This window comes from Acomys russatus, chromosome 7, assembly GCF_903995435.1.
Source record: "Acomys russatus chromosome 7, mAcoRus1.1, whole genome shotgun sequence".
NCBI lineage: Eukaryota > Metazoa > Chordata > Mammalia > Rodentia > Muridae > Acomys > Acomys russatus.
The window spans coordinates 62,298,969-62,326,512 of NC_067143.1; the positions used below are offsets into that span (position 1 = coordinate 62,298,969).

Here is a 27,544-nt window from a genome sequence, read left to right on the forward strand (position 1 = left end):
TCTTTTTTTGTTATTTTTGAGACAGGGTTTCTCTGTGTAGCCCTGGCTGTCCTAGACTAGCCTTGTAGACCAGGCTGGCCTCGAACCCTTTTGTACTTTGGTTCTAAGAAAGAACCGTTAAGGTCATTTCAAATACCCAGCTAGTATGTTTAAAAGCATTCAGAAATACTTAGTTACAATTTAACATGAAACCATTAAACATTAATTTGATAAGGAAACCAGCAAAGCGGCCAATAATTCAAGGACCTTAACCAAATTAAATGTTGTGGTTGGAGCCTCTAGATGTTTACTCCATGCAGCACGCAGGTGGGTCTCTTCTGTTCCTTTGCTGCCAGTGTAGGCTCATTGAAATCCTGAGGTGGCCATGTACCCGCAGCAGGGACAAGGTTCTGGGCTCAAGAGTGCTTCCTGCTCTTTCGGAGGACACATCAGGAGCTCACCAGGGGTCGGTGGGCACCTGTGCTTGTGCGCATCCCTAAACTCAGACACACAGGCACACATAATTGAAGTAAAACAAGACTTAAAGGGTTTTCTCAGTAGGAGGACTTTCAGGCAGCGAGAGCAAAAAAGAAACGAAGCGGCCAGGCACAGTACACAGTCCTCTGTAGCTCGAGGCTGAAGTAGGTCACTACGTCTCCCTGAATAATAGGCTTGAAGGGGATTGTGTCTCATAGGCAGCTTTGAACCCTGGCTTCTCTATCATGATTGTGTAGCTGCCTAAGAGCCTGCGACCTAGCTTGCCTCCCTGGCCCAGGACTGCACACTCAGTACCCGCCTTTCTTGAGACCCTGCTGGCTCACCACATGCCACTTGTCATCACTAAGGACTTCTCATTTTTGCCGCTGTCATACGGACAGTGTTAGTTCCAGTAGCAGTTATGGCCAGTGCTTCTTAAACCTTTCCTATGTGCCAGCACTATTCGTTGGCTTATTTAATTCTTCTCAAGTAGTTTTGTCTAACGTTAGACTGCCAACTGATACTTGAAATGGGATTCATATCCGGGTCAGATGACTCTGAGTCCTGAGATTGTGACCAAAAGGCTGTCTGGTCCATTTATGTCTGAGAATAGTCTATGTTCATGGCCCAAGGCTGTGAGGCGCTAATGGAAGAATACTAGGTGGGTGCACGCCCCCTGCTGGCGCCAGGTCCCCTGTGTGGCAGATGGCAGCACAGCCCCAAGTTGGTGGTTGTTTATGTTGGTGGAAAACCAGCAAGGCAGTCCCTCTGTTACCTTTGGCTCCACTAGAAGCTAAGAGAAAAACAGCAGAGGGTGAAGAAAAGAAAGAAGAACCTAAAAAAACAAAGGCTGTTTTAGAAGTATTTGAGAGTGCTTTGAAAATACACTTTCTAACACCGTTTCAGTGTTGTGTATCAAAGGGCTTAAAGTGTGAGGTGCAAGCTCCTGATGGGGCAGGCAATTTAAAGGGCCAGTCCTGGAATGGGGCAGTGGGGGGCTGTCTGGGGGGGGTGGGAGCTGGGCAGCTGCTTCCTTGTATACACAAAATTTCTCAGTAGGAAGCTGTGTGTGGTATCCTGTGCGTGCCGGATAAAGCCTGGGAGGGTCCTCAGCCCCTGTCCCCAACCCACTCCTGGAACAAGGAAGGTTCCTTCAGTGGTGTGTTGCCCCTCTACTCACGCACAGCACACCACCTCCCTGTCATTCTTTCCCCGGTGGCAGGGTCCGTGTTTCCCGTCCACTGTGGTCTGAGTGGCGGAGTGAACAGGAAAGGAGGATGTGCAGGGTTGCTTAGGTTGAGAGTTGTATTACAGAACGGGACACTGGGAGAGCAGGTGACACATGGTCAAGCTCTCTGATGCGGTGCTGGAGCACACTTGACCAGGCTAGACCCTCCTGAGCTTTCTTTGTGTATGCCTGCACGGTGGTCATCATGAGAGCTTACTTAGCCACAACAGCAGCGTTGTGCCTTCAGGGTGTGCGCTCTCCAGGAGAAAGGCCCCTGGCAGTGGATGGAGACCTGGACCAGCATTCAGGGTGTCTCTCCCCCACCTTTTTTAAACAGTTCAGCATTCCGTGAAAGCCAGAAAAGCAAAGACTGCCCTCACCTGAGCTCTCCTGCCTCTCTCTGATGACATCTGTATCTCATACAAAGATAGGGTTCCCTGGCTTCTAATCAGCAGTGTGAGCCTCCGTTTCCAGGCTTCGATGTGAACATGGCAGGGTGTCTGGGTAGCTGACTGTCTTAGCTACATTTTGGTGCTGTCTTTAGGCAAGTCAGCCAGTGCCAAATGTTATTTGAGCCAGTCTTAAAAATGATAGGATGGGAGCTGGGTGTGGTGGCGCACGCCTTTAATCCCAGCACTTGGGAGGCAGAGGCAGGCGGATCGCTGTGAGTTGGAGGCCAGCCTGGTCTACAAAGTGAGTCCAGGATGGCCAAGGCTACACAGAGAAACCCTGTCTCGAGAAAAAAAAAACAAAAACAACAACAACAAAAAAGATAGGATGGGAAACAGGGCCAGATGGTGGGCAGTGAGGACAAAGCTTTGGGGATTGGCCAGCTGCGAGAGGCAGCAGGTACCTGGAATGGCCGAGCGTGCTGATGGGATGCAGAAGAGCCAAAGAGTAGCAGAGGAAGCGCCTCGTGCAGTTTCTTGTCATCCTCCAACTAAACAGTATGCTGGCGTTGGTTTGGGGCCCTGGCCTCAGAGAGCTTCCGTGGCGTTGGAAGCAGTTCATAGACAATGGGAGGCTTGGCTGTTGAACTTCAAATCAAAAGCTTGAAGCATTTTAGGGAAAGTTGCCCAAGCAATAAGCTACTAATATCTAGGGAGGTCTCTGGGTGGACGAGTGCCCTCCCACCTCCCTGTCACTCCCACACAGCGCCTTTCAGTGAGAGGATGACATGTCCCTCGAGTTGGGAGAGAAAGAGGACCAAGATGGATAGTGAGTTCTCCAGTGGGCATGTAGAGGACTCACGTGGAAGAAGGGCTGAAGGGTGGCCTAGGCTAGGGGTCCTGCAGTGCCTGGCTGCTGCTGCAAGACTCTAGAGCTTGGGACCCTGGGCTGCAGTGTGAGTCAGCAGCTCTCCTTGCCTAAAGCCGGCTGCGGGAGACCATGGCCTCTCGTTGGTGTTCCACAGATGGGCCCCCAGATAACCTGATTTCTTCCAGTAAAGTGGTTGGGCCAACATAGCCCTAAGATGATTTAATTTTCTTATCTTTATGGCTCCTTTCAAAAGCTTAAATTCCCAGATCCAGTACAATTCCTTTGTCAGACCACAGCTCCGAGGATTGCTAGTTCGGGAAATGTCATGAGAACAAGTGATAGGGACTCAGCACTTGGGACCTTTGTGGGGGGGGGGTGGGGCTGAGGGTGAGGTGTGGGCTGGGAGGAGAGTTTAGATTCTAGAGTGCGAAGCATTCTTCCCTCTGGCCTGGAGTGTCAGCTGGGAAGCTTCCGGGGCTCCTAGGGCAGTTCCTGTGTCTCAGTGAGGGGTGTGACTGCCTGGGCAGATCTCTACAGATTCCTTAGCAGCTCTCCCTTTCACTTGACCTTCACGTTGACCCCTAGAGATGACCCAGACAGGTGTGTCATCCCTGTGTTCAGATGACACAGCCCAGAAAAGCGAATAATAAGCTACAGGTCACACAGCTCACACATAGCACATTCCTACCTGTGCGTTCTTACCATCCTTAACACACTTAAGACTACATGATCCCAAAGTTCGTTTGAGGCTCCAGGCCTTGGAGGGGTGCAACAACTTGATCTGATGGTTGGCCCAACCCATGTGGTCTTCCTGCAGAGGCCCTGAGAGTTGGGGTGGCACCCAGGACTCTAAGTGATTGGTACAGTCCCTCCCCTTGCCTCCTGCTATTTTGAATGATGCTAAGTTGTCCCCCCACCCAGCACACAGCTTCCCATGGCTACAGCCTGTCTGCTGGGTGGTTTATATGCTCTGGGAACTCACCCTCTTTCTTCATTAGCCTTTGGGGAGAAGGCAATTGAAAGCATCTGGAAATGCAGGTTTTATAGGCATTTCACAGAGGCCCAGCCAGACTCCATCTGCTCTCCTTGGCGGGTCAGCTTCCCTCCTGCTCGGCTTCCCAGGGGCCGCCCTGCACTCAGCCCTTGCATGTTCTCAGCTGCTCTGCATGGAAAGAGGAAGCCGGAAGAAGGCATCCTGGTATAACATCCTGGAAGTACAAGGGAGATCTGCAGCTTGCAGTGCTTGGGAAGAGACTCTTGGCTCACCTTACCCCCAGGCAATCCCCCAGCCTCTCCTGGTTGAATCTTCTGTTCACTTTCTTGGCTTGACTCCACACCCATTCCCTGTTCCTGCCATGGAAAGACTGCCCGGGCCACCCTGTGCGGGTGCTGGGACAGACAGGCCAGGCTGGAGCGTGACAGGAAGCAAATGCCACCGTTCTGAATTAGCTTAGACATTAGGATACTTCGGCACGAGCTATTTGTCTGGGTTTCTTTAAATTCCTAAATGGATTATAATTTTTCTCTTGGTATTGTTTGACAGCACTCATTTTTCAAGGTTTTACTCGGTTCTTCAAATACTTGGAATTTTTGAGACGTTTAGGGAAAGATCGCCATCTTCAGGTCACATGGTGCAGTGCAGCTCTCAGGCCTTATCCCAGGACACAGAGATGGGAACAGCCACATCAGAAAGTCTCTAAACAAGATAGACTATCAGTCCTATGGGGAAAGGAAAGAGGTGAGGAAGAGAGGGGAGGAGAAAACAGTGAGCTATTGGGAGCTCTGCTGGGCACCTCCACGGCCGTTCCATCTCCTTTGAGGACAGAGCGTTTGTGCTTCCTCCTAAGGAGCCTCCAGTGGAATCGGCTAGCCTAGGGGAAATGCAGAGGCCCCGTCACAAACACACCTCAACTCCAGTGGTGACGGTAGTTCACGACAGTGGGAATCACTCCGTGAGTCTGGAACTGGCACTCACCGGTTCTGTTTTCAGTCTTTGCCTTTTGTTCCCATCTGAGGGATGCACTGCTTTCAGAGTGTCTCAGCCCAAGAAGAGAGCTGTCACAGTTACGGAATACATCAGATTCTTTTTCTTTTTCTTATTCTTTCTTTCTTTCTTTCTTTTTCTTTTTTTCTTTTTTGTTTTGTTTGTTTGTTTGTTTGTTTTTTGGACAGGGTTTCTCTGTGTAGCCTTGGTTGTCCTGGACTCACTTTGTAGACCAGGCTGGCCTCGAACTCACAGCGATCCGCCTGCCTCTACCTCCCGAGTACTGGGATTAAAAGGTGTGCACCACTAAGCCTGGCTTCCATATGTTCTCTGAATCCTCTGGCAGTCATGCAGGGCAGGAATTTAGAAAGGAGGCTGCTCTGGTTGAGGGCTGAAAGCCCCAGCCCAGAAAGTTCTAGGAAGTGGATGGACTCCAGTCCCAGGTCTCAGCTGACTCCAGGGCCCAGGCCCTATGGCGTCATTCCCCTATGGTCTCCATAGGCAGCACAGGACATATGGAATCAGGCATCCATCTGGAAGCTAGAACTTGAGCGGAAGGGGAAGGGCTTGTGGTCCTCCACCTCCCAGTTCGTGACGCTAAGGATTCTTGTTGAGCTTTTCAGGCTCCTAGTGACGGCACTGCAGACAGGCTAGGGTCACAGCAGCGGATCCCCAGTGGATTTGCCTTTTCTGGGAGTCCCACACGCGCACAGTCGTCCCGACTCCTGTGCAGCCCACTTCCTCAGCCCGGGGAGCTTGTAGTCATTGCCTAGTGGACATCCTGAAACTTGCACTTTTGTTTTCTTTTTTTTTTTTTTTCTCTGCTTCGCCCTCATTCCTTACCCCCCATCATGTTCCTTGGTAGTTTTTCATGGACTACTTATTTAAGCTAAGGCAAACTGAACTTCATGGCCCATAAGGAAATCAGCCACTTGCCACCCTGTATGTCCCTTAGTGACAGCTCTGTATAGCCCTTGCAACAACTTCTTGATGATTTTGTTTTGGTTTTGTCTTTGATTTTTTTTTAGCTATAACTTATTATCACTCTGTGTCTGTGTGCGTCTCTCCGTGTGAGTGTGTCCGTGTTGACATGTAGCCAGTTCTTTCCTTTCGCTGTGTGATGGACCTCCGGTCTTCAGACTCTCAAAGGCCAGGGCTTTTTCTCTTGGCTCTGGTCATGTTTTTTGGGAAACACTCATTGACTTCTTACTATGGGAGAACAGGATTTAGCTCTCTCTGTTTAGCATGTACTAAATTTAGCCTTTACATTACAAACTGGTTGCTTTATTTATTTATTTTTTCATACAACAGTGTGACCTGTTAAGTCTGTCCTCTTTTTTATAAAGTGTTCCCCAGTGTGATTGCTTCTATCCTTCATCCGTTTGGGTTTTTATTTTTCTATCTACACAAGTGTATATCTTTCTAGGGGTTCTGCATGCACACAGCACCCCATTTCTAGTACAGCTCTAGAACTTTCTCTGGATGTTCTGATAGGGAAATCTCCCAGGCTCATTTTTCTTCCTACCACCTCACCAGGAGTCCATAGCCCACCTCCTGATTGACCATTGCTGGCCAGGTCCTGTTGGGATGGGCCCTTTCTCTTTCGATTGTTAGAAATGTATCCTGTAGCTACTAAAAACATCAAGGAAGCCTCCTGCATTTGAATGTGGACTTTATCTCATGGAAATAGGTAACCTGATGCATATTTTTGGATTCTGCACACACACTTCTTGTTAATAAAACAAAACACTATGACTCACAGAAGACATGTGGGGGTCTCTTGTTGTTTTGTTTTTAGATTTATTTATTTTTATGTTACCTGTACAAGTGTTTGGTAGGTGTGGTACGTGTGGGAGCCGGAAGAGCCTTTCAGAGCCCAGATGCCTGGAGCCGGAGTTAGTGATAACTGTGAGCTGCCCTGTAGGGTCTCTGTTTTTGCAGAGTCTCTGAGGAAAAGCAGCCTGTAGTGTTTGTTTATGGATTGAGTGTTCCTAGCTCAGTGCCTGGTGGGTGGGAGGTGGTAGGCGTGTTGGTCCTTCCACTGAAATCCGCAGAGAAGATACATAATGGGTACCATTTCTGTTGTTGCCCTTGGCATTTGGGGGACTCTTTAGAGCTGTTAAGTGCCTAGGAAACTTTATTCTTAATTTTTTTCTTTGGATTATTTATATTTATGGTTTGTGCGTATTGTTGGTCATGGGCCGTGGCACACGTGTAGAGGTCAGAGGGCAGCTCTGTGGAGTTAGTTCTCTATTTTAACCCTTTACATAGGTCACAGTGTTTTAACTCAGGCTTGCATAGTGTCTTCTCCTGTGCGGCCCATTTGCCGTGTTTACACATGACTGTTTTCAACTGAGCAGGTCGGGCTTTGAAGACTTGGCGTCCTAGGCCTTGGCACGGGCCACTTGTTGCCAGCTGCTTCCTTTTGAAAGGGTTTTCCTGCCACCTTTTTGGGTGTGTATGGCACTTTTGGGGAGAGAGCCCCTCCTCTTGGATTTCTTGGGGGAAGAGAGAGAGAGAGAGAGAGAGAGAGAGAGAGAGAGAGAGAGAGAGATGGTTTGGAAGCCTCCATCCTATCCCATTGCCTTACCAGGAAAGTGGGCGAAGGCGGAGAGTTGCGACCTCACCCAGTGGTCTTGAGAGTTTTTGTTTCATTTACACAGGACCACGTCAGGCTTTCTTCCTTTCGCCCTTTGGATTTGCGGCCAGAGGGACTCCCGAGCTACCCAGGTTGAGTTGAGGGGAAGAGCATGGTCTGTTTGTTCCGTGCTGTGGTCTCCAGGACACCTTCTTCGGTCCTTTGTATTCTTAGAAACAAAGTCACTCTTTGGCAGCAATCAGGCCTGCAGACACCCCTGGCCAGGGTTTGGTTTCAAGTCCGCAGTATTGGAGACACAGTTCCAGCTTCTCTGTCTGTCCCTTTCAGGCCCTCAGGCACAGAGGTCACATCCTCAAAATAGAGCCCTTTGAAGGCTCAGTCCACTGCTCTTGTGAGTTGATCTAGAATTCTAATTTAATTTCACGGACTTGGGGAAGGGCTGTTCAGCTCTTCTCTTCAGTGCAGCACTCAGGAGCAGTTGACTGCACATTTGGAAGGGCACAGGTGGTTGCTCTGGGAGATCGTGGTGGTGTCTGTGCAGAGCGAAGCCTGGCTCCCACAGGCCCAAATTTTATTCTTACCTTCAGACCTATTTCCCAAATGTGTGGCCTCGGCCAACAATGTGTATCCCCGGTGGGGGGGGGGGGGGCGCTGGAGAGATGGCTCAGTGGTTAAGAGCATTAACTGCTTTTCCAGAGGACCCAGGTTCGATTCCCAGCACCCACTTGGGAGCTCACAACTGTCTGTAACTCCAATATTTGACACCCTTTCAAAGAACTACACATAGGCAAAATGCCAGTGCACATAAAATAAAATACCAGTAAATAGATAATTAAAAAGCAACCATGTGTAATCCTGACCTCCTGCTTTGTCCTCTGTAAGGAAAAGATAAAGCCCACTGCAGCAAGGATGACTTGAGCTCATACGTAAGAAAAGTGTGTCTCACAACAGCCTGGGGACACAAGACCTGGTCCTTCCTTCTGCACAGGCAAGAGCTTTGGCTCCCCCTGCACAGCTGGCTGTAAGGGTCCTGCTCCAGCATTTAACCCAGCCTGCTACATAGCTTTTTCTACTTGCTTCTAGTTCTTGAGGGGTGGATTTTTTTTTTTTCTACCTCAGGATGGAGTGAATATCCATGACCCAGACCATTTGTGATCTTAACAGCTAGTTTATTGACTGCTCTGTGTCTGGCAGGCTTTATTGCAAGTGCCATCTGCCTATAATAGCCACCTCGCATCTTGGAGGTCTCTGTCATGCAGGCTCCACACTGCCAGGGTGCACAGGGAGCTCAGAGGCCTCCTCCTTTGTGTTTAGTCGGCACCATGGTTTTCAGTTTGTTGTATGAACCTGTCTTGGGGAGATGAAAACAAACCTCTCCTGACCCCAAATTAGGCATCAACAAAGTAGCTGGGCATGGTGGTGGATGCCTTTAATCCCAGCACTCGGGAGGCAGAGGCAGGCGGATTGCTGTGAGTTCGAGGCCAGCCTGGTCTACAAAGCGAGTCCAGGACAGCCAAGTCTACACAGAGAAACCCTGTCTCAAAGAGCCAAAAAAAAAAAAAAGAAAAAGCAGAAAGCAAGTAAAGATTCCATTCAGGTCCGACTTGGGAAGCAGTGAATCAGTCCACTGGCTCACTCACAGAGCATGAGTGAAAGTTGCTTACAGTGCAGTGGTGGTAGTCTATTACTCCAGCCTCCTGCCTGTGAAAGAAAGAAAAGAAAGAAGAAAAAAAAAAAAAAAAGAAAGAAAGAAAGAAGGAGGCTTTCCGTAGTATCAATGGCAACTGTCCCATAGCTGCATAAACTGGGTTCCCCCTTCAATTAGCCTTCCACATTCTGTCTACTCTTGGGGGTTCCTGAGACAACCCACCACCAAAGCATTGTACAGTCAGGGAAAGTTACATACTGAGTAGGAAGGATTCTGATGGTCTTCACACTCCCTCTTTCCTGAGGGAGCCTCAACAGGCTGGACCTTGAAGGTGTCCAGGAGGCAATCTCAGCTGCTCTCAAGAAGACAGTGATGGCATTTGGGCTCAAAGGACAGGGTTTTGCAGCATGGCGACCCTTCTTAGCCTCCATTGGAGTGTGGTGAAATTCACCCGATCTCTTGACAAGGGGACATCTTGGTGCCAAGAGCAAGAAGACGTCAAGTTTCCCTAGCCTCTGGCCCAGGGTGAGACCAGAGCTGGGAGCTCGAGCGGGACATCTGCATTCAGTTCCTGCGTCCCCAGGACCCTGCTCTCTTCCATGACTCCTTGCCTACACGTGGCAGAAATGGGACCTGTCTGACTTGGGGGGCTAGGGAGCTAGCTGCAAGCTCGAGACTAGCGCTTCCTTAACCTTCACTCTACCTCATAACTTCCTCTTGCCTTTGTTTTCTTTTCACTGAGAAGATGGTCTTGAGTGTGGGGAGACGGCTCAGAGGATAAGCACCTCCGCTGCTCCTGCTGAGGACCTGGGTTTGGTTCCCAGCACCCACATGACAGCTTAAAACCATCTGTAGTGACTTCAGTTCCATGGGCCCTGATCTCCTGTTTTGGCCTCTGTGGGCACCAGGCACACATGTGGCACATAGACATACACGCAAGGAAACACCCATACACATAAAAATAAGTAAAAATGAAAAGCCAGTGTGATGGCCTTGTGTTCTTCCCATGACTTCATCTTCCTAGCACAGGGGCTTTGCCTTGAACCTTTCGTAGGCCTTTAGGCATAGGCTCACTCTTCTTTTTCTTTTTCTTTTCTTTCTTTCTTTTTTTCTTTCTTTGGTTTTTCGAGACAGGGTTTCTCTGTGTAGCCTTGGCCATCCTGGACTCACTTTGTAGACCAGGCTGGCCTCGAACTCACAGCGATCCGCCTGCCTCTGCCTCCCGAGTGCTGGGATTAAAGGCGTGCGCCACCACGCCTGGCTCCACTCTTCTTCTTCTATAGAGGCCTATCAGTTCTCAGTTTGACCTCAAAGCTGCCCGGATCTGGTTCCTGTGCTGGGTGTATGTAAGAGTTCTTTCTATAGGGTCTTATTTTCATCTCACCGGCAATCCACTAATCTCGGAAGCTCTGAGAAAGGTATGGCTCAGGAGTAGCCTAAGCGGGTTTGGCCATACTAAAGACTAAAGACACATCTAGTCACAGTCTGCATGCATGGGATGCTGGCATCAGATGAGATGCCCGTTGTCCTTGTCAGCGTCGTGGCCAGAGTTAGTTCTTCAGTTGGATAGCAGCCAGCTCTCCCTGGAGTTCATAGCCCCAGAATGCTTCCTTTATGTTCCTTTATGGTAGTACTTTAAATGTGCAAGTATTCACTGTGAATCTTATTTCATTTAAAAGTGACAGCAGCTAGCATTCCAGTGCTTGCGTTCCGATGGCTCTAGGATCTGTGACAAGCTCTGAAGTGCCGTGTCCTTTAAGCCCTCTGACAACCCTGTGAGAGTCATTCCACCATTGCTGCCACTTTGGACACTAAGGAGGCCAGGCCACTGCCACAGGTCGCATCCCTCGGACATGGGGTTTTGTCTGAACCATACATTGTGAACCACTGGGGGCAACTTGTAGAGAGTTTGTCAAGTTTGTCTACTGCTGTGATAGTCCAACTCAGGGTCAGACTTGGTAAAATCGGCTTAAACCTTGTTGGTGGGGGGAGGGCGGGGAGGGTGGCCGTGCTGTGTGAAGAAGTGGAGGTGCAGTGTTGCTTGTGATGTCTTGAGTTCTCCTGGTAAAGCCCCTGCTCTTGGGGACACTCTGGGCCATGCCACTGGGTGGGAAATGCAGGCCTTAGGTGTCTGATACCGAGTTTCTAGACAGTAGCTTCATGCTCAAGCTAAACATTGGATCTCATCAAAGAACTTTTAAAATGACCTGCGCTTGTCATAAGTTCCCAGAGATTCTAGTTTAGTGAGAGTGGGGTCCAGGCATTGATGATGTTTAAATAGTTGCCGAGGGTTAGCGCACACTCCTTTGTGTACCCTATACAAGGTCTTAAGCCAGGTGTGGTGACAACACGTTTCATCCCAGTACTTAGAGGCAGAGGCAGGTGGATTTATGTGTGTTCAGCCTGGTCTACATGTCAAACTGTGGGCTAGCCTGGGCTGCATAGTAAGACCTCCATTTCAAAAACTAATAGACAAACCAAATAAGGTTCTATAAAGAAGCAAGGAAAGAAGGAGTTTTGAGAGTAAATGTCTTTCCTTATTTCCAGTTTTTTTTCTCACTATCCCTGTTTGTCTTGGAGATTCTTCCCTTGCAGCCCTAACTCTGCACTCAGCTGTGTTGGTCAGCCCTTCACACAAGTTTTACATGTGTCCCTAAGGTGGCTGGTGGCCCAGAGGTTCAGCCTACTCTCCTGGAAGGAAGGGGGTGCCGTCAACCAGACTGCCTTGCCCACGCCCCTACTTTTGGAAAGCTGGCGTTAGAGGCGCATTATGGGTAATGTTGTAGCCATAGAAGGTTTATTCTGTGATAAGGAGCTGCAAAGAGTGCGCCAGATGAAGCCGGATAATAGAATTATTTCTTGGTTTAGTAGTTAACACTCTGAGAGGCTTTCCTTAGGCATTTGGGAAAGTATGTGACCTTGCCTGGGGACAAGGGTCGTTTTCCTCGGTGTTCTAACGGTTTTTTTTTTCTCCAAGCTTCCTGCTCGTTCTCAGTTCACACAGGTCCCCATTCCATGAAAAACTTGTGGTGTTTTTTTTCCCCATAAATAAGTTTCTAATGGGAATGTCTCCGATGATTTCTTGCAGTACAACAAACACCTCTTCGTGCACATCGGGCATGCCAACCATTCTTACAGTGACCCGTTGCTCGAATCCGTGGACATCCGTCAGATATATGACAAATTTCCCGAAAAGAAAGGTGGCCTGAAGGAGCTGTTTGGGAAGGGTCCTCAAAACGCCTTCTTCCTCGTAAAATTCTGGGTGAGTAGTCGATGGCTGTGACTTCCCTGGTTTCCTGTGAGCGAGGCGCGGCTGTGGTTTCACACTGACAGGGTTGGGTGGGTCGCGGGTTGGCTTATGTGATGACTCACAGGTGATGGAGCTGCAGTGCAGAACTTGAGCCACTGCTCCTTCTTGCTGCTTTTCACCTCATTAAGCCAAGTGACCTGTGACTTCCGAGGGAGCCAGGACCTGGAGTCAGGAGGAGGTAGAGTTGTGTGCTTGAAGGTTTTCTAAATATCAGGGAGGTTATACAGTGATTTGCAGTGATGGCGTCTTTCCTGGGCTGGGGAGATGGCTCAGTTAGGAAATGCTGGCCAGTCCAGCACAAGGATCTGAGTGTGATTTCCCACACTCGTCAAGAAGCGCACACGCGTCTGTCACCCCAGTGCTGTGGAGGCACAGACAAGAGGGTCTCCATGCTTCCCTGGCCAGCCAAAGTAGCCAAGGTGGATTTGACACCTGACGAACCACCCTTGAGGATGTCCTCCGGCCTGTACACACCAAAAAAAAAAAGAGAGAGAGAGAGGGAAAGAAAGAAAGAAATCCTCAGTGCTTGGACTTGCGGATGTTAGCATCTGCAGAAGCTCTGTGTCCCTTCGCCCCTTTGCTGACCAGGCTGTACCGGCATAGGTAGGATGTGTGGGTGCCGGGGGCCAAGCACAGAAGACAAAGCGCTAGCTAGCACTGAGAGAGCCCGAGTGCCCAGAGAAGACGTGTCAGGTGTTTATGTCCTTTAATGCGTCATTCAAGGCCCTCAGTGTCCTCTCCTGAGGTGCTTTCCTGCTGGCTTGTGTAGGCCCCTTAGGGCCTCCGTGTCCCTTCTGTGTACCTACACATCCTCATCCCGATCCAGAATCCAGCCTCTTTCCCTCTTCTGTCACCAAGCCAGCTCCTCCCTCACTGAAGCAGGACATTAGTTACCCCCCAGCCCCCCTTTTACTCCTGTTTCATTTTGTGGTTAATCAGTTCTCATGCTGGGTCATAATTACTGGGCTGCGTGTGCAGCTCCCCACTGGACTCTGACCGCCCCCAGGGGACCTTATTCACAGAGTGGCTTCCGTTTATTGAGCACCTGCTGTGTGCTGGGAGTGGGCTAAGTGCTTTACATGGATTTCATGTGGTAAGTGGAATTTGTCTGATATCCAGCTAGGGAACGACAAAAGGACAAGCTGCTTGAGGCCGGGGACCTGGAACTTGAAATCAGATCTGTCAACCTCAGTAGACCTCCCTCTGTCCAGGCAGCTTAGCTCCCATGTGACACAGGGCTTGTCACCCTGAGGCAGTCCATATTTTTTGACACCAAGCATGTGTCCTAGAGGAGGGGAAAAAAAACCTAGCCAATGTGGGAACAAATGGATGGATTAAAGGAAGAAAATCCCTTGGAGGAATTTGCACATTAAATCTAGTCAGCTTTTCCATCCTTCCGTGGAGCCATCAGTGTTGAGGTGTAGACAGATGTGGCCATATTGAAACAGAGCAGCTTGAGAAAGCTGCATGAGCGACTTCTCTAAGCTGGGGGCTGTTTGTAAGGATGTGGGTGTTCAGGGATTCATTATAAGATGAGCACCTACTGGCTTCCTCAGAATCCTGCTTGCTTGTCTGCTTCCGTGCAACAAGTCCTTTCGTATCCCAGCCTGGTCTTGAACTTGCTATGTAGCCAGTGATAACTTCTGGCCCTTCTGCCTTTGCCTCTGAGTGCTAGAATTGTAGGTATGTGATCCCACACCTGCCTGTCTGGGGTGCTGAAGATGCACCTCAGGGCTCCATGCATGCTGCGCTAAGCATGCCCTCTACACCCACAGAGCTCCACTGCCAGCCCTTCCTCAGTAGCCTCTAATGGACTGATAAGATTCAAACTGTGCCTGATAGAATACTGAGGAGTGACGTGCCTTGATCTGGACCCTGCTGATGATAGTCAGTCGGGTGTTGTAACCACAGCGGTGAGAAAGGACTGATACAGTAGGACCCGAGGCCAAGGCTCCGCTCCCACAATGCACCTGTCATTTTAGAAAGCATAAGCCGAGCCGGGCGTGGTGGCACACGCCTTCAATCCCAGCACTCGGGAGGCAGAGGCAGGCGGATCGTTGTGAGTTCGAGGCCAGCCTGGTCTACAAAGTGAGTCCAGGATGGCCAAGGCTACACAGAGAAACCCTGTCTCAAAAAACCAAAAAAAAAAAAAAGAAAAAAGAAAAGAAAAGAAAGCACAAGCCAATCCAACAAGTCCTGTGTGCATTTGAACACACTTGGGACCTGGACCACATGATGGTGGTGGACACAGTGAGCCCATCCCAGCATGGAAGACTACAGACGTTACATGTTGCCAAAGATAAAATTTAAGTTTGTAAAGGAAAACTAGAATTTTGGGGATTTTGTCCCCATTTCAGTAAACTTGGCAGGTGCCCAGCACTTAAAGGATTTCTGATGGTAGCCACAGTAACAGTCAGAACTGTGCTGGGGACACTGGATTTTAATGTGGTGGAGGAGGCAAGTGTGATGTCCAGGTCCCGTATAGAGAGCCACGTGTGGTGGCATGCACTTGTAATTCCAGTGTCAGGGAGGCAGATACAGGGGGTTCCTGGGCAGCGCTGTTTAGGGAGCATTCAGGCAGGGAGACACCTTGTCCCATGGCAGCAGGTGAGGCCTGCTGGATGGCTCAGTGGGTGTAAACTGCCAAGCTTGATGGTCTGAATTCAATCCCAGAGACTCATGCAGTGGAAAGGTGAAAGAATTGACTCTCAAAAGTTGTTTTCTGGTCATTCATGTATGATGGACTCACACAATAAATAAATAAGCATATAGAATATAAATACAGTAATTACGTGTTCAGGGACCACACCAGAGCTTGTCCATTGGGCTCCTGGACACAGTGCACACAGAAGGAAAATCAATGTAATCACTAAATAACCTATTACAAATGTAAAGCAGTGCGCTTCCACCCCACCACGCCCTCCCCCTTTTTTTGAGGCAGGTTTTTTTGTTTTTCTGAGACAGGGTTTTCCTGTGGTGTAGCCTTGGCTGTCCTGGACTTGCTTTGTAGACCAGGCTGACCTTTTGAGGCTGGTTTACACTTGGTAACCCAGGCCGGCTTCAAACCCACAGAGATTGGACTACCTCTGCCCGGAGTGCTGGGATTAAAGGTGTGCCCACCACACTGGGAACCCCTCTTACTACCTTAAAAAATACATACACATATGCTTAGCCGGGACTGGTGGCGAAGCAGAGACAGGTGGATCTCTGAGTTCAAGACCAGCCTGGTCTACAGTGAGAGTTCCAGGACAGGTAGGGTTACACAGGAGGGGGAAAAACTGTCTCAAAAAACAAAAACGTCTATCTATCTATCTCTGTATGCTTGTATGCTTAAATCTTAAAAGATGTATATTAGCATATTTGTAGGGCTTTTTTTTTTTTTTTTAGGCTATTGTAAGATAAGGTAAAAACTATGTAGAGTACAGAAAATAGGTGTGAACTATGAAAAACAAAAGCTGTGTTTTAAGCCTAAGAATGGTCCTTGAGTCAAGTAGGACAGTCATATTGGTTTATTGTTGTTGCCTGTTTTGTTTTGTTTTGTTTGTTTTTTGACACTCACATTGTTAAAGACAGGAAATGAGGTTGTTCATCCAAGTTAATAAGAAAGTATGAGATAATTAGAGGAAACCACTTTCAATACATTTAAATTAAACAGCAGTGAGTTTTACTGATAAGATTTCTTATAATTAACATTTTGTTTGAGTGTGAATTGATGTAGAAGGCGCTTGAACAGATTTGGGTGTTTTTTTTTTTTTTTTTTTTTTTTTGGCTTTGCTTCCAAAATTGCCTCTTTCCCCACTGTCTGAGCTGCCTCCCTGAGGAGCCCCTTGGGTCATGACTCTCCTGATAACATCTCCTCATAAGGAGGCCTAGATTGCAGGTGTGTGCCTCATGGTGTGCAGACTTAGAGAGCTGCTCTCTGAGCCCAGGTACTTATCTGTTCTATTCAGATATACAGGATTAAAACTGAGCACTTCCATGAATATGATAGGAAAGGTGGCCCGTTCAGCACCACTGTTGGGAGTCCTTGACCTTCCCGAGGAAATTTGTTCAGAGCTGCTAGAGCCCAGCAGAGGAGGCGGTTTCAATCAGGCCGCAGTTTGCAGTCTCCCTGGCTTCTGTAATGACTTGGTGAGGATGAGTTGCGCTCTTAGCATCTGCATCCTTGGGTATCAGCAGGTGCGTGCCATGGACGATGCTTCAGAAGGTTTAATGCTCCCTTTGAAGCCGCCTTTATATAGCAATTCATTCAGCAGATTTTCTTCTTAGTGCGAATTCGGTAAATTACAGCAGAGACCCGGTGCCCAGCCGGTCTCTCTTTTGCCTCTTTCTCAAATCAGGAGGACTCTTGATTTGCTCATTTGATTGCTGTTGAAATTCCATTTTCAGAGTGTTCAGTGAGGCAGGACAACCCAAGGTGTTTCCTATGGGGCGAAAAATACCTGTGCTGCCATTTCACAGACCCACAAACAGAGCCAGTGGTAGACGTACGCAGAGCTTAGGAGGTGCTGGCTGGGCTGGGCAGCAGTGAAGCCAAATGAGGTGATTTTTAAGGAATGCAGGTGAGGCTAGTATCTCTGAAAGGATCTCAGATTCCTACTTTTAGTCCTGACAGGGCTCAGGAGTGTCAAGATTAGAAAAAACGATTGTAAAGAAAGCTGTCTGTTTTTACCTCACTGCTCCAAAGTATTCATAATAAGGTTTAGCATGACAACGAGGAAGTAATGAAACATTGTAGCTGGGGGCTGGAGAGATGGCTCAGCTGCTAAGAGAAACTGCTGCTCTTACAGAGGACCAGGGTTTAAGTCCCAGCACCTACAGCAGGTGGCTCACAACCTTTTGTAACTCGAGCACCAGGGCATCTGACACCCCATTCTGGCCTAGGAGAGCACGTGCATGGGTGTGAATGTGTGCGCGCGCGCACACACACACACACACACACACACACACACACACACACACACACACACACAAATCTGCATGCATATGCATATACACACATAAAAATAAAATCTTTTCTCTTTTTGAGAGGGAGGTATTACCTGGCTAGCTGGTCTGGAACTCACTGTGTAGGCCCCTGCCTCTGCCTCTCAAGTGCAGGGATTAAAGGCGTGAGTCATCATGCTCACTCTAAAATGCAATAGATCTTTTTAAAAAACTTGTAGCTGTACAGATATACATCTTTGCACTAGGCATAAAGTTTTCTAATGTGCACTTAATTTGTTTTCCTTCTGAATCATTATAAGTAGTTAGTATATAGTTATATGTAACTATATATTACATATATATATCTTAGTTAGAAACTAAGATATTTATTACTCTACATTCTTTTTTTAATGATTTATTTTTATTTTATGTGATTGGCGGTTTACCTGCAGGTATGTCTGTGTGGAGATGCCAAATCCCTGAAATTGCAGTCCCTTTACCCCCACTCCCCACCCCTTCCTTCTCTTTCTTTCTTTTCCCGAGCCAGGGTTTCTCTGTGTAACAGAGCCCTGGCTGTCCTGGACTCACTTTGCAGACCATGCTGGCCTCGAACTCATAGAAATCTGATTGCCTCTGCCTCCTGAGTGCTGGGATTAAACGTGTGTGTCACTATGCCTGGCTTGCCTTCCCTATATTGTGGTTTTGTTTTGATTTTTGGCTTTCTTTGTTGTTGTTGTTGTTGTTGTTGTTGTTGTTGTTGTTGTTGGTTTTGTTTTTCCTGAGACAGGGTTTCTCTGTGTAGCCTTGGCTACACATGTAACCTTGGCTGTCCACTGTGTGGATCAGGCTGGCCTTGAACTCACAAAGATCTGCCTTCCCCTGCCTCCCAAGGGCTTGGATGAAAGCTGTGCATCACCAAGCCTGCATAACCACTTTTAAAAAGGAATTAGAAAGGCCAGGTTAATTTACTAATTCCACAGATAGGAGAGAATTTTATGAGCCTGAGAAAAGGTTATCTGGCATGGTCTAGCCTGGAGAATCCACACAGGATCTCTTCCTTTGGGAGTTGCCTTGACCACACTGGGCCAGTCTTCAACAGTTTTCTCTCCTGGGTCACTGGGCTTAGTGTTTGCTGGCAAAACGCAGGGCAGGGACGGGTTGCAGCCGTTCCTGTGTGTGGCTGTTTAAACATTGCTGCTGTCCTAGGAGAGCTGCCACTGAACAGAATGGGATGGGGGCGGGGGGTGCTGGGAAGGGACACACAGTGACACTGCCCTTCCCACACTTGTTTTGGTTTTTGTTCTTGTTTGTAGTTCCAAAGCCTTGTGTAAGCTAAGCAGGCACTCACCCACTGAGTTTACACTCTCAGTCACAGAGGAACCCTCCAATCTGTTGTGGTGTTGAGGGAGATCCATTATCGGCCCTGTCTCCCTAGAGAGAAGGCTTGGTCCGTTAACAGTTACATGCTGCTTTCCCAGAGGACCAGAGGTCAGATGCCAGCACTCAAACGGGGTGGTGCACAACCACCTGTAACTCCAGCTCCTTGGAGTCAGACACCTCTGGCTTCCCAGGACACCTGCACTCGTGTACACAGGCACACAGATACACAGTTAAAAAATGATAAAGATTAAAATCTCTTGAAAGGAATACAAGTTAGTTACAAGTAGTTCAAGCAGACACAGGGATACAGTCTAAACTGTGAGACAAATTTTGGCCCAGTTAGCTCTCAGCCAGGTCTTTGAGGATGGTGCATAGGTACAGTGTTTTTACTACAAAAACAAAAACAAAAACCACGATTGTGTGTAAATGTGTATCCCCACTCCACAGCTGTGCAGTACACCCCCACCCCAGTGGCTTATAACGTTTTCTTATAGCAGTCAGAATTTGAAGGTAAGTTTTAATGTTTGTTCTTTTAAGTAAAGATGACTCATTAGCATTAATAGCATTACTGGGTTAATAACTAAGGCTGAAGGCTTCCCAGTTAAAGTTGAATTCCAGCGCAAGTATCCATGAGATTGTTGGAACACTTTGAGGACCAAAGTACTGTGTGATGCTTACCTGCCATATGGATTTCCCCGGGTGGCCTGTAGCATATTCACATATAATTGTGACTTCACTGTGTGTGGTTGGTTGCCTGGTGGTTGTTGTTTATTTAAGAAAGACATTTCATGTGTGGAAACTCGAGTTCAGAAAACAGTCCCATTTCCTGGGAAAACAGCACACCTGATGAACCGGGGTTCAGCTGCCCTCCCTGGGCACTCAGAGCTCATTGCCTGACTCAGTTGGAAGGCACTGGCCTGAGCAGCCCCAGTCTCTAGTCTGCTGTGGTCCTTACCTGGAGTTGTGTGGCTGATATTAATTGCATTTTTGTAAATGAATGCTGGTATTGGTGGGACATTTGCAATGCAAACAGACAGCCTTTTCAAACCAGGCTTATTGTAATTAGAGCAAGCTTTTAAGATTCTTTGAAGTACTAAATGTTTATGAAATTCAAATAGGGGTGTGCAATCTGCACAATAAAGGAACCCTGGTGGTGGTTTTAAAAATCGTCTATTTTGTGGATGTAAATATATGCCATAATTAGCGGGAAGTAACTTGAAGAGCTGAGCTGGCGGAGTTTATTCCTGTTATTCTTATTTAAAACAGCTGTGGCCAGAGAGTGGCCTCTGCTTCACTTGTGTTGGCCATGGGCACAATGGCCCTGGTGAATGGGCCTGCACTGCCCTGCCCTCAGCTCCTTCCTGGTCCGCTGAGGCAGGCTGTCTAACTAACTGGAGAGGTGTCCAGCATCACTTCAGGGGTCTGGGCCAAGGTGCAGATGCATGCAAATGAAGCAGGCTGGGAGGGCTCTGGGGTTGCCAGCTTTCTCCAGACCTACTCCCAACCCCCCCACCCACCCCCCAGCCCCAGCCCCAGCCCCAGCCAGGCCCAGTCTCTCAGGGCCCTTTCGCCCTGTGCAAAGCAATTGTCCTTTGGCGCCTGTGGGAGCAGCTGCAAAGCCAGCAAGGCGTGCCTTGCCTGGCCTAGCCTCACCATGTGGCAGGCCTGGACAGCCGCCCACAGCACGGCCCAGCTCCCGGTGCCGCCTGCCAAGCAGCCAGATGCTGCCATTGGGAGAAATTGTTTCACAATTTGAAATCTTGGTCCTTTGATCACGGCTCAGAGAGGATGCAGAGGAGAGATTCAAAGTGGTGGTTTGAAAACAGCCCATCCATCAGCGCATCAGCGTCTGTTACCGCTGGCTCTTGTCAAGGGCTGTCCTGGATGGTTTTCTTGCAACTGTGTAATTCCTGCCCAGCCATTCTGCACACTGAAGACTGAAAGGAGATCAGTAGGAAGGGAGTGCCCCATCCACAGCTGCTCCTGTGTCTCCATGTCCTTACCTACGGCTTCTCTCCCACCCCTACAGCAAGCTTTGCCTCATCAACCTGCAACACAGCCAAGCATCTTTGCTCTGGGGGCTGCCAGCTCCCAGCCTTCATTGGCAGCATGGGCCGTCATCTCCTGCTGCCCCTTCCCCTGCAGCCAGCTCTCCAGAGGGGCTTTGCAGGGACAGTTGCTCTGTTCTTGGTCCTGTCCTTTCTTCAGGGTCTGGATCCCACACACATGGACTAGGCTCTTTCTTTCTTTCTTTCTTTCTTTCTTTCTTTCTTTCTTTCTTTCTTTCTCTCTTTCTTGTAATTGCATCTTAATGCTTACCCAAAAGCCGCGCACACACACAAACACGCATGCACGCACCATGAAATCCAACAACAGCCTTGAATAAGTAGGCCTATTAAATAAGAGGACCATGACGAGAAACCATGCCTTAATGAGACTCATGTAGCAAAGGCCAGCCTTGAACTCCGGATCCTCGTGTCTGTGTCTCGTGTGTAGATTACAGACATGTGCCAGCGTGCCTGGTTTATGAGTGCTGATGATTGAACCCAAATCCCCATGCATAGTAGTCAGGCACTGTCCCAACTGGGTCACATCCCCAGCCTCAGGGGTACTTTTTGGTGGTCTTTTTGTATTTTGGCTTTTTTAAAAAAAGATGTATTTATTTATTTTATATATGTGAGTGTAATATCAACACATACACCTGCAGGCCAGAAGAAGGCATCAGATCACATTATAGATGGCGGTGAGCCACCATGTGGGTACTGGGACTCGAACTCAGGACCTCTGGAAGAGTGGCCAGTACTCTTAACTGCTGAGCCATCTCTCCAGCTTCCTTTCCCCCACCCCACCCCACCACACCCCACCACACCCCACCCCCAAGACAGGGTTTCTCTGTGTAGCCTTGGCTGCCCTGCACTCACTTTGTAACCAGGCTGGCTGGCCTTGAACTCACAGAGATCCATCTCCTCTGCCTCCCTGAGTTCTGGGATTAAAGTGCCTTTGCCCCCACCCTGCTTTCCAGAGCTTGCCTGCAAATCAGTCTTTCTCTCCCTCTCCCTCTCTCCACCCCACCTCTGTTTGTTTGTTTGTTTGTTTCCAGAGGGAATTCTGTCATCTCTATCCTTGCCTGTGTGCAGAGTGGTGGGTTTGTACCTGTCTGAGTAGTTACACCTCATGTGTCAGATTTGTCATGAGACTCGCAAGTCAGAAAAGCATCCTGCTTTGCTCATCTGAGACAAGCCAGCCTGCCATTCACAGGATGAAGCTAAGCTTGGGGCCTTGAGGCTCTGTCCTGGTCACTGTTTCACTTGTGGAGTTAGAAGGAGTAATGGTGGTGCTTCTTACCAGCCGCCGTTGCACATGCGCAGCTTGCAGGTGCATTGGTCTGCGCCAGTTCCTCACGCCACCACAGCAGCTGTGGTTGATGTTATCTCCACTGGTAAAGAAGGGAAATATGAGGCCCTGCTGTCCGTGCCATTGTTCAGATGTCAGAGACGAGGCCATGACAGGTGAAGCAGCGTCCAGACTATCTGGACTAGAGAGAGGGAATCTAACACCAGGGGGAGGCTTAAGGAAAATTAGACTTGCAGTTTGAGTCCAAGGGTAAATCGGGGTCCCCTCTTGGAGTTCTTCTTCTCATTAATAAACTGCGAATCTCAGCACTGCTCGGAGCTGGGAATGGAGAGGAGAGAGGCGAGCCGTTTGAATTAACCCAAAGTCAGTCACGCGGCTGGCGGAGAGGTAACCTCGTGGCTTGTGAGTGGCTTTTGCAGAAAGCATATGGAAGAAAGGAAGACCAGGGTACCCAAGGAGGCATGCTTAGAACAGAAGAAGAAAAAAGAGAAAGAAAGATTAAGCTTTTTCTGAGTAATTCAGGAAAGGGGGCAGGCTTATGGAGCCCTATAGTTGTGGTCCCAGTCCATATTGTCTCATTAAAGCACTAATTATCACTCCTTTCTCTTTAGTATGGCTTGGAGTGAACCTACTTCCCTAGGAGCATCTTCCTGAAAGGCATTCCCTTAGCCAGGTCCTTGACCCTGCCCAATGAGAATGGTAGGCCAGAGAGCTCTTAATGGATCTGGCTTGTCAGCACTTGTGCTAGGCAGTCCTGATGCCCCGGGGAGTGCCATGCTTGTATCTGTGAGGTCTGTGGCTGTGCCATGCTGCCCAGCGAGGCACAGTGGGGCTAAGGTTCATGTGGAAGGATAGCTTACACTTTCCAACTGATTCCAGAGTAATGATGGGGAAGGAGAGATGGAGAAGGGACTCAGACCCAGAGAGATAAGAAATGTAAACAAGGGGGCTGGAGAGATGGCTCAGTGGTTAAGAGCCTGCTCTTCCAAAGGACCCGGGTTCAATTCCCAGCACCCACATGGCAGCTCACAACTGTCTGTAACTCCAAGATCTGACACCCTCACACCAACACACATAAATTAAACTTAAATTAAAAAAAAAAATGGAAACAAGATACAGAGGAGGGGTTTGGGTGTCCCTAGATGCTAAAAGAGGCTAAGAAGCAGATTTCCTCCAAAGTCTCCCAACAAGAGACAGCCTTGCTGATTCACATCTTGGTTTTTAGCCTGGTGAGACGCAGTAGGATTTCTGACCACCCGGAGTCAAGATCAGTTAATGTTGTTTTAAGCCTCTAAATCTGTGGCAGTTTGTACTGGCTGGTTTTATGTCAACTTGAAACAAGCTAGAGTCATCAGAGAGGAAGTTGCCTTAGTTGAGGAGATGCCTCCGTGAGATCCAGCTGTAAGGCATTTTCTCAATTAGTGATCAATGGGGCAGGGCCCAGCCCATTGTGGGTGGAGCCATCCCTGATCCTGGGTTCTATAACAAAGCAGGCTGAGCAAGCCAGTAAGCAGCACCCTTCCGTGGCCTCTGCATCAGCTCGTGCCTCTAGGTTCCTTCACTGTTCGAGTTCCTGTCCTGATTTCCTTTGGGGATGACAAGCAAGGTAGAAATGTGAGCTGAATAAAAACCCTTTTCCCCTCAACTTGCTTCCTAGTCATGGTGTTCCATTGCAGCAGTAGAAACCCTGACTAAGACCACAGTTTGTGGCAGCAGCGGTAAGAAGCCCATGGGACAGAAAAGGAGCTAATGAGACTATTGGCTGCATTCTGCAGTGCTTCTGAAGAAACTGGGTTTCTGCGTGGAGGACAAATAGTTGAACTCTGAATGAAGTTCATTCATCCTTAGGGCAACTGAGTGGGTCTCTCAGAAGGGCTGCCTCCTTGGGCTGCCCGTCCCTCCCTTTTCAGAGCCCACTCCACAGTCAGCCTCTTCAACTAACCAGGGTACAGGCTGTGGTTTGAGTCTGGCATGCAGCAAGAGGATGGGTTGCCTTTCGCTGTTTCTTGTATTTTTGTGTTTATTTGCTTTCAGAAAATACTTTCGTGGTTAGGTAGAAACCCGGCAGGAACAGTTTGAACACCTCCTCCCCGCCCCCAACAGCAGCATAATTTTTCTTTATTTTCTTGCCTTCAGAATCCCAGGAGTTAGGTGGTTTTGGTTGTGGGGAAGTCAACAGGGCGGGTAGCTAGTTTCCGTGAGCCCCATGCTCATATTTTAGCTGTCTCCTTTGTTGCTTGCGCTTTCTTATGTTGTCTTGCTCTCGGGGAGTTAGTTGACTGCATTTCTTTCTAGAATGGTTCTAGTGCCATCAGCTGATGGGTAACTATCTTTCATGTTAGTACTTCTAGAACATTCCTAAAGAGCATCTGTGATACAGTTGGTGACTGCATGATTGTTTTTCATGTGCAAGGAGAGTTTTTGTAAAACAGTTGTGATATCGCCTGCAAATGGGGTATTTGCCACTCACTTGGGGAAACCTTTCAAAATCGAAACTCTGAAATATATACATCGTCAATTTGAAGCTACCTTCTCAGTATGTAAGACAAAGGAAAAATAAGATAGATGCAGAACCTCTCCATGCTAAAGTAACAAAGGTGGGTGAACCGTGCAAAAGCATATGGCTGAACGTCACAAATAAAATGTCACAAAACACCAGGGTAATCAGAATACGGGGCCACTTGTTGGAGTTTGTTTTGCTTTGTTTGAGATGGCATCACACACATCTCGGACTGACCTCAGACACACTGTGTAACTGAGGATGACCTTGAACTTCCCATTCTTGGCTCCACCTCCCGAGTGCCCAGTTTTTGAGCTGCTAGGGATTGAACCACGGTCACGTGTGTGTTGTGTGAGCACTCTGCCAACTAAACTTGAGTCCCGGCACCTTCAGGTTTTCTTCCCTTCTCTCTCATTCGCTCATTCGCTCATGTATGTGTCTGGGTGTTTTGCCTGCGATCTACTCTTGTGGAATTTACCGGTGTGCTGCATGAGTACCCTGGTACTCAAGGAGGCAAAAACAGGGCATCAGATTCCTTAGATCTGAAGTTACAGAGAGTGGTAAGTCTCCAGAAAAGCAACTGATGCTTTAGCCGTTAGCTGCCAAACATTGCTACCAGACTTTTTGTTTTGTTTTTGTTTTTTGTTTTGAGAGAAGGTTTCTCTGTGTAGCCTTGGTTGTTGTGGAACTCTCCGTGTAGACAATGCTGGCCTTGAACTCACATGGAGATCTGCCTCCCGAGTGCTAGGAGTAAAGGCATGCACCACCACTGCCTGGCCCCTCCAGACCCATAATAACCTTTTTTCCCCTTCACCCTGGGGATACTGGGTCTAATTATGTAGTCCTGGCCAGCCTTGAATTGACTTGTAGACCAAGGTAGCCTCAAACTTGCTGCAGTCCTCTGGCTTTGGCCTCCGAGGAGCTGGGATTACAGGGCTGTGCCACCACACCGGACCAGTAACTTCATTTTTGAGGATCAGTATGATGGTAGATCATGTACTCCAAGTGGAAGTTGATCAGCATTGTCTGGATGGTCAGACGATACAGCAGTGACACAGAGCATGACCCAGGGCAACATAGAAACGAGCCTGATCTGGTGCAGGCTTAAGCTAAGAGTGTTGCTTGTCTGTAGCAAATTGATAGACAATGCCGAAAACCGTTTTTTTGTTTTGTGTTGTTTTAAAGGTCTTCTTGATCTAGGTGTATGTGGCACATGCCTTTAATCCCAGCACTCTCGGGAGGCAGAGGCAGGCAGATCTCTGTGAGTTCGAGGCCAGCCTGTTCTACAAAGCGAGTCCAACGAACCCTGTCTTGAAACAAACAAAATCCAAAAAGTCTTCTTTTTATTATTATCATGTGTGCACAGTTCTAAGTAATTCTACTGGTAAAAGGCACCTCCCCCAGATGCTTGTCTAATTCCTCATTAAGGAAATCATAAATTGGAGGGTTTTTTTTTTATACGTAGCACTTAAATGCTTTAGAATATACATAGCCTTTGTCATTAGCCTTAAGCAACACACATGAGTGCATTATAGTTTTGGTTTTCTTTCTGGAGTTAAGTGTGTAACAACCTGGAAGCGTCTGAGCCTGCCACAGCTGCAGCTTGAGCCTCGGGTACAACCTCGTTCATTGGTTTCCTTTAACAGATTTGTAAGTGAAGGGCAGTGCCTTAGTGATGGTGAGGGTGTTAGGGCAGGCCCTGCCACTTCCATCCTACCTTCTCTCTTTTAGAGTTTGATGTTTCCAATAGAGATACAGAGTGCCAGCTAATACTGGGAGTAAAGAAATGGAGCACCCAACCCACCCTGTTAGGAATCTAGGTTTGTGGCCCCCAGGGACAGCAGCTTCCCCTAGGCTCATAGGGATGGAAGGGTGAACACGGAACACTGTCATCAGCCTGGCTGATGTCAGACCATGGCTGCCATTCTGAATTGGTTGGTCTTTTCAGAATGTGACAAGTTATTGTGAGTGTTTTGAGTAACGAGGTCAACAGTTTGTTACAGTTTCCTTCCATTACCGCCCGGTTAGCTCCCCAGCCTCTCCTCCCAGCCATGCTTCATCTCCTGAGTTCCCTCCCCGCCTCAGTCTAAAACACCTGCTTGCTTCCTTCACTGTGTCTCTCAGAAGAACCCCAAAGGACTAGGTTGGTTTACATTCCCTTTTCAGCACATAATTACCCACTTTGTTGTTGCGATTTCTTTCTTTCCTTCCTTCCTTCCTTCCTTCCTTCCTTCCTTCCTTCCTTCTTTCCTTCCTTCCTTCCTTCCAAGACATGATCTTACCGTGTAGCCTTAGTTAGCTTGAAACTTACTATGTGGTTCAGGCTGCCTCTGTCCCCTCAGTGATGGAATTATAGGCATGTGCTGCCATGTCTGGCTTACATTTACTCCTTTTTATTTTTATTTTTTTGGTTTTCTGAGACAGGGTTTCTTTTTGTAGCCTTGGCTGTCCTGAACTCACTTTGTAGACCAGGGCGGCCTCTGGGAAGTTTCAGGTCTGCCCTTTCTCCAAGAGGCAACCTCCCCTTTGTATTTAGCCGTCCACAGCTATAAGCCTGTTTCTCCTGGTGGCTTCAGTTCATGCATGAGGACTAGAGCTGGGAAGAAGCACTCCAGGCCTCCATTACCTCTGCATGTGCTGGTCCTAACTAACCTATGACCTCCCATCATCCCTTAGTGTGACACTCCCTGTCGGCAGAGCCACTCCTCTGGACTTGTCTCCCACATTGGGTTGTAGCTAGGTGCTGTCATGTCTAGCATGAGCCTTACATAGTAGGCCATTCATGAGAATGTGTTATGTTGGCCTCAGTGGCGCACGCCTTTAGTCCCAGCACTAAAGAGGCAGAGGCAGGTGGATCCTTGTGGGTTTGAGGCCAGCCTGGTCTACAAAGGGACAGCCA

The 27,544-nt window shown here is 48.4% G+C and overlaps 1 protein-coding gene across 1 annotated transcript in view; it reads left to right on the forward strand.

Moving 5' to 3' along the window:
* Tead1 (TEA domain transcription factor 1) overlaps positions 1–27,544 on the forward strand; it is a 225,281-nt gene that overhangs the window by 188,073 nt on the left and 9,664 nt on the right. The window contains 1 exon segment of the mRNA XM_051149248.1: positions 12,264–12,437. Coding sequence (XP_051005205.1) covers positions 12,264–12,437 — 174 coding nt within the window.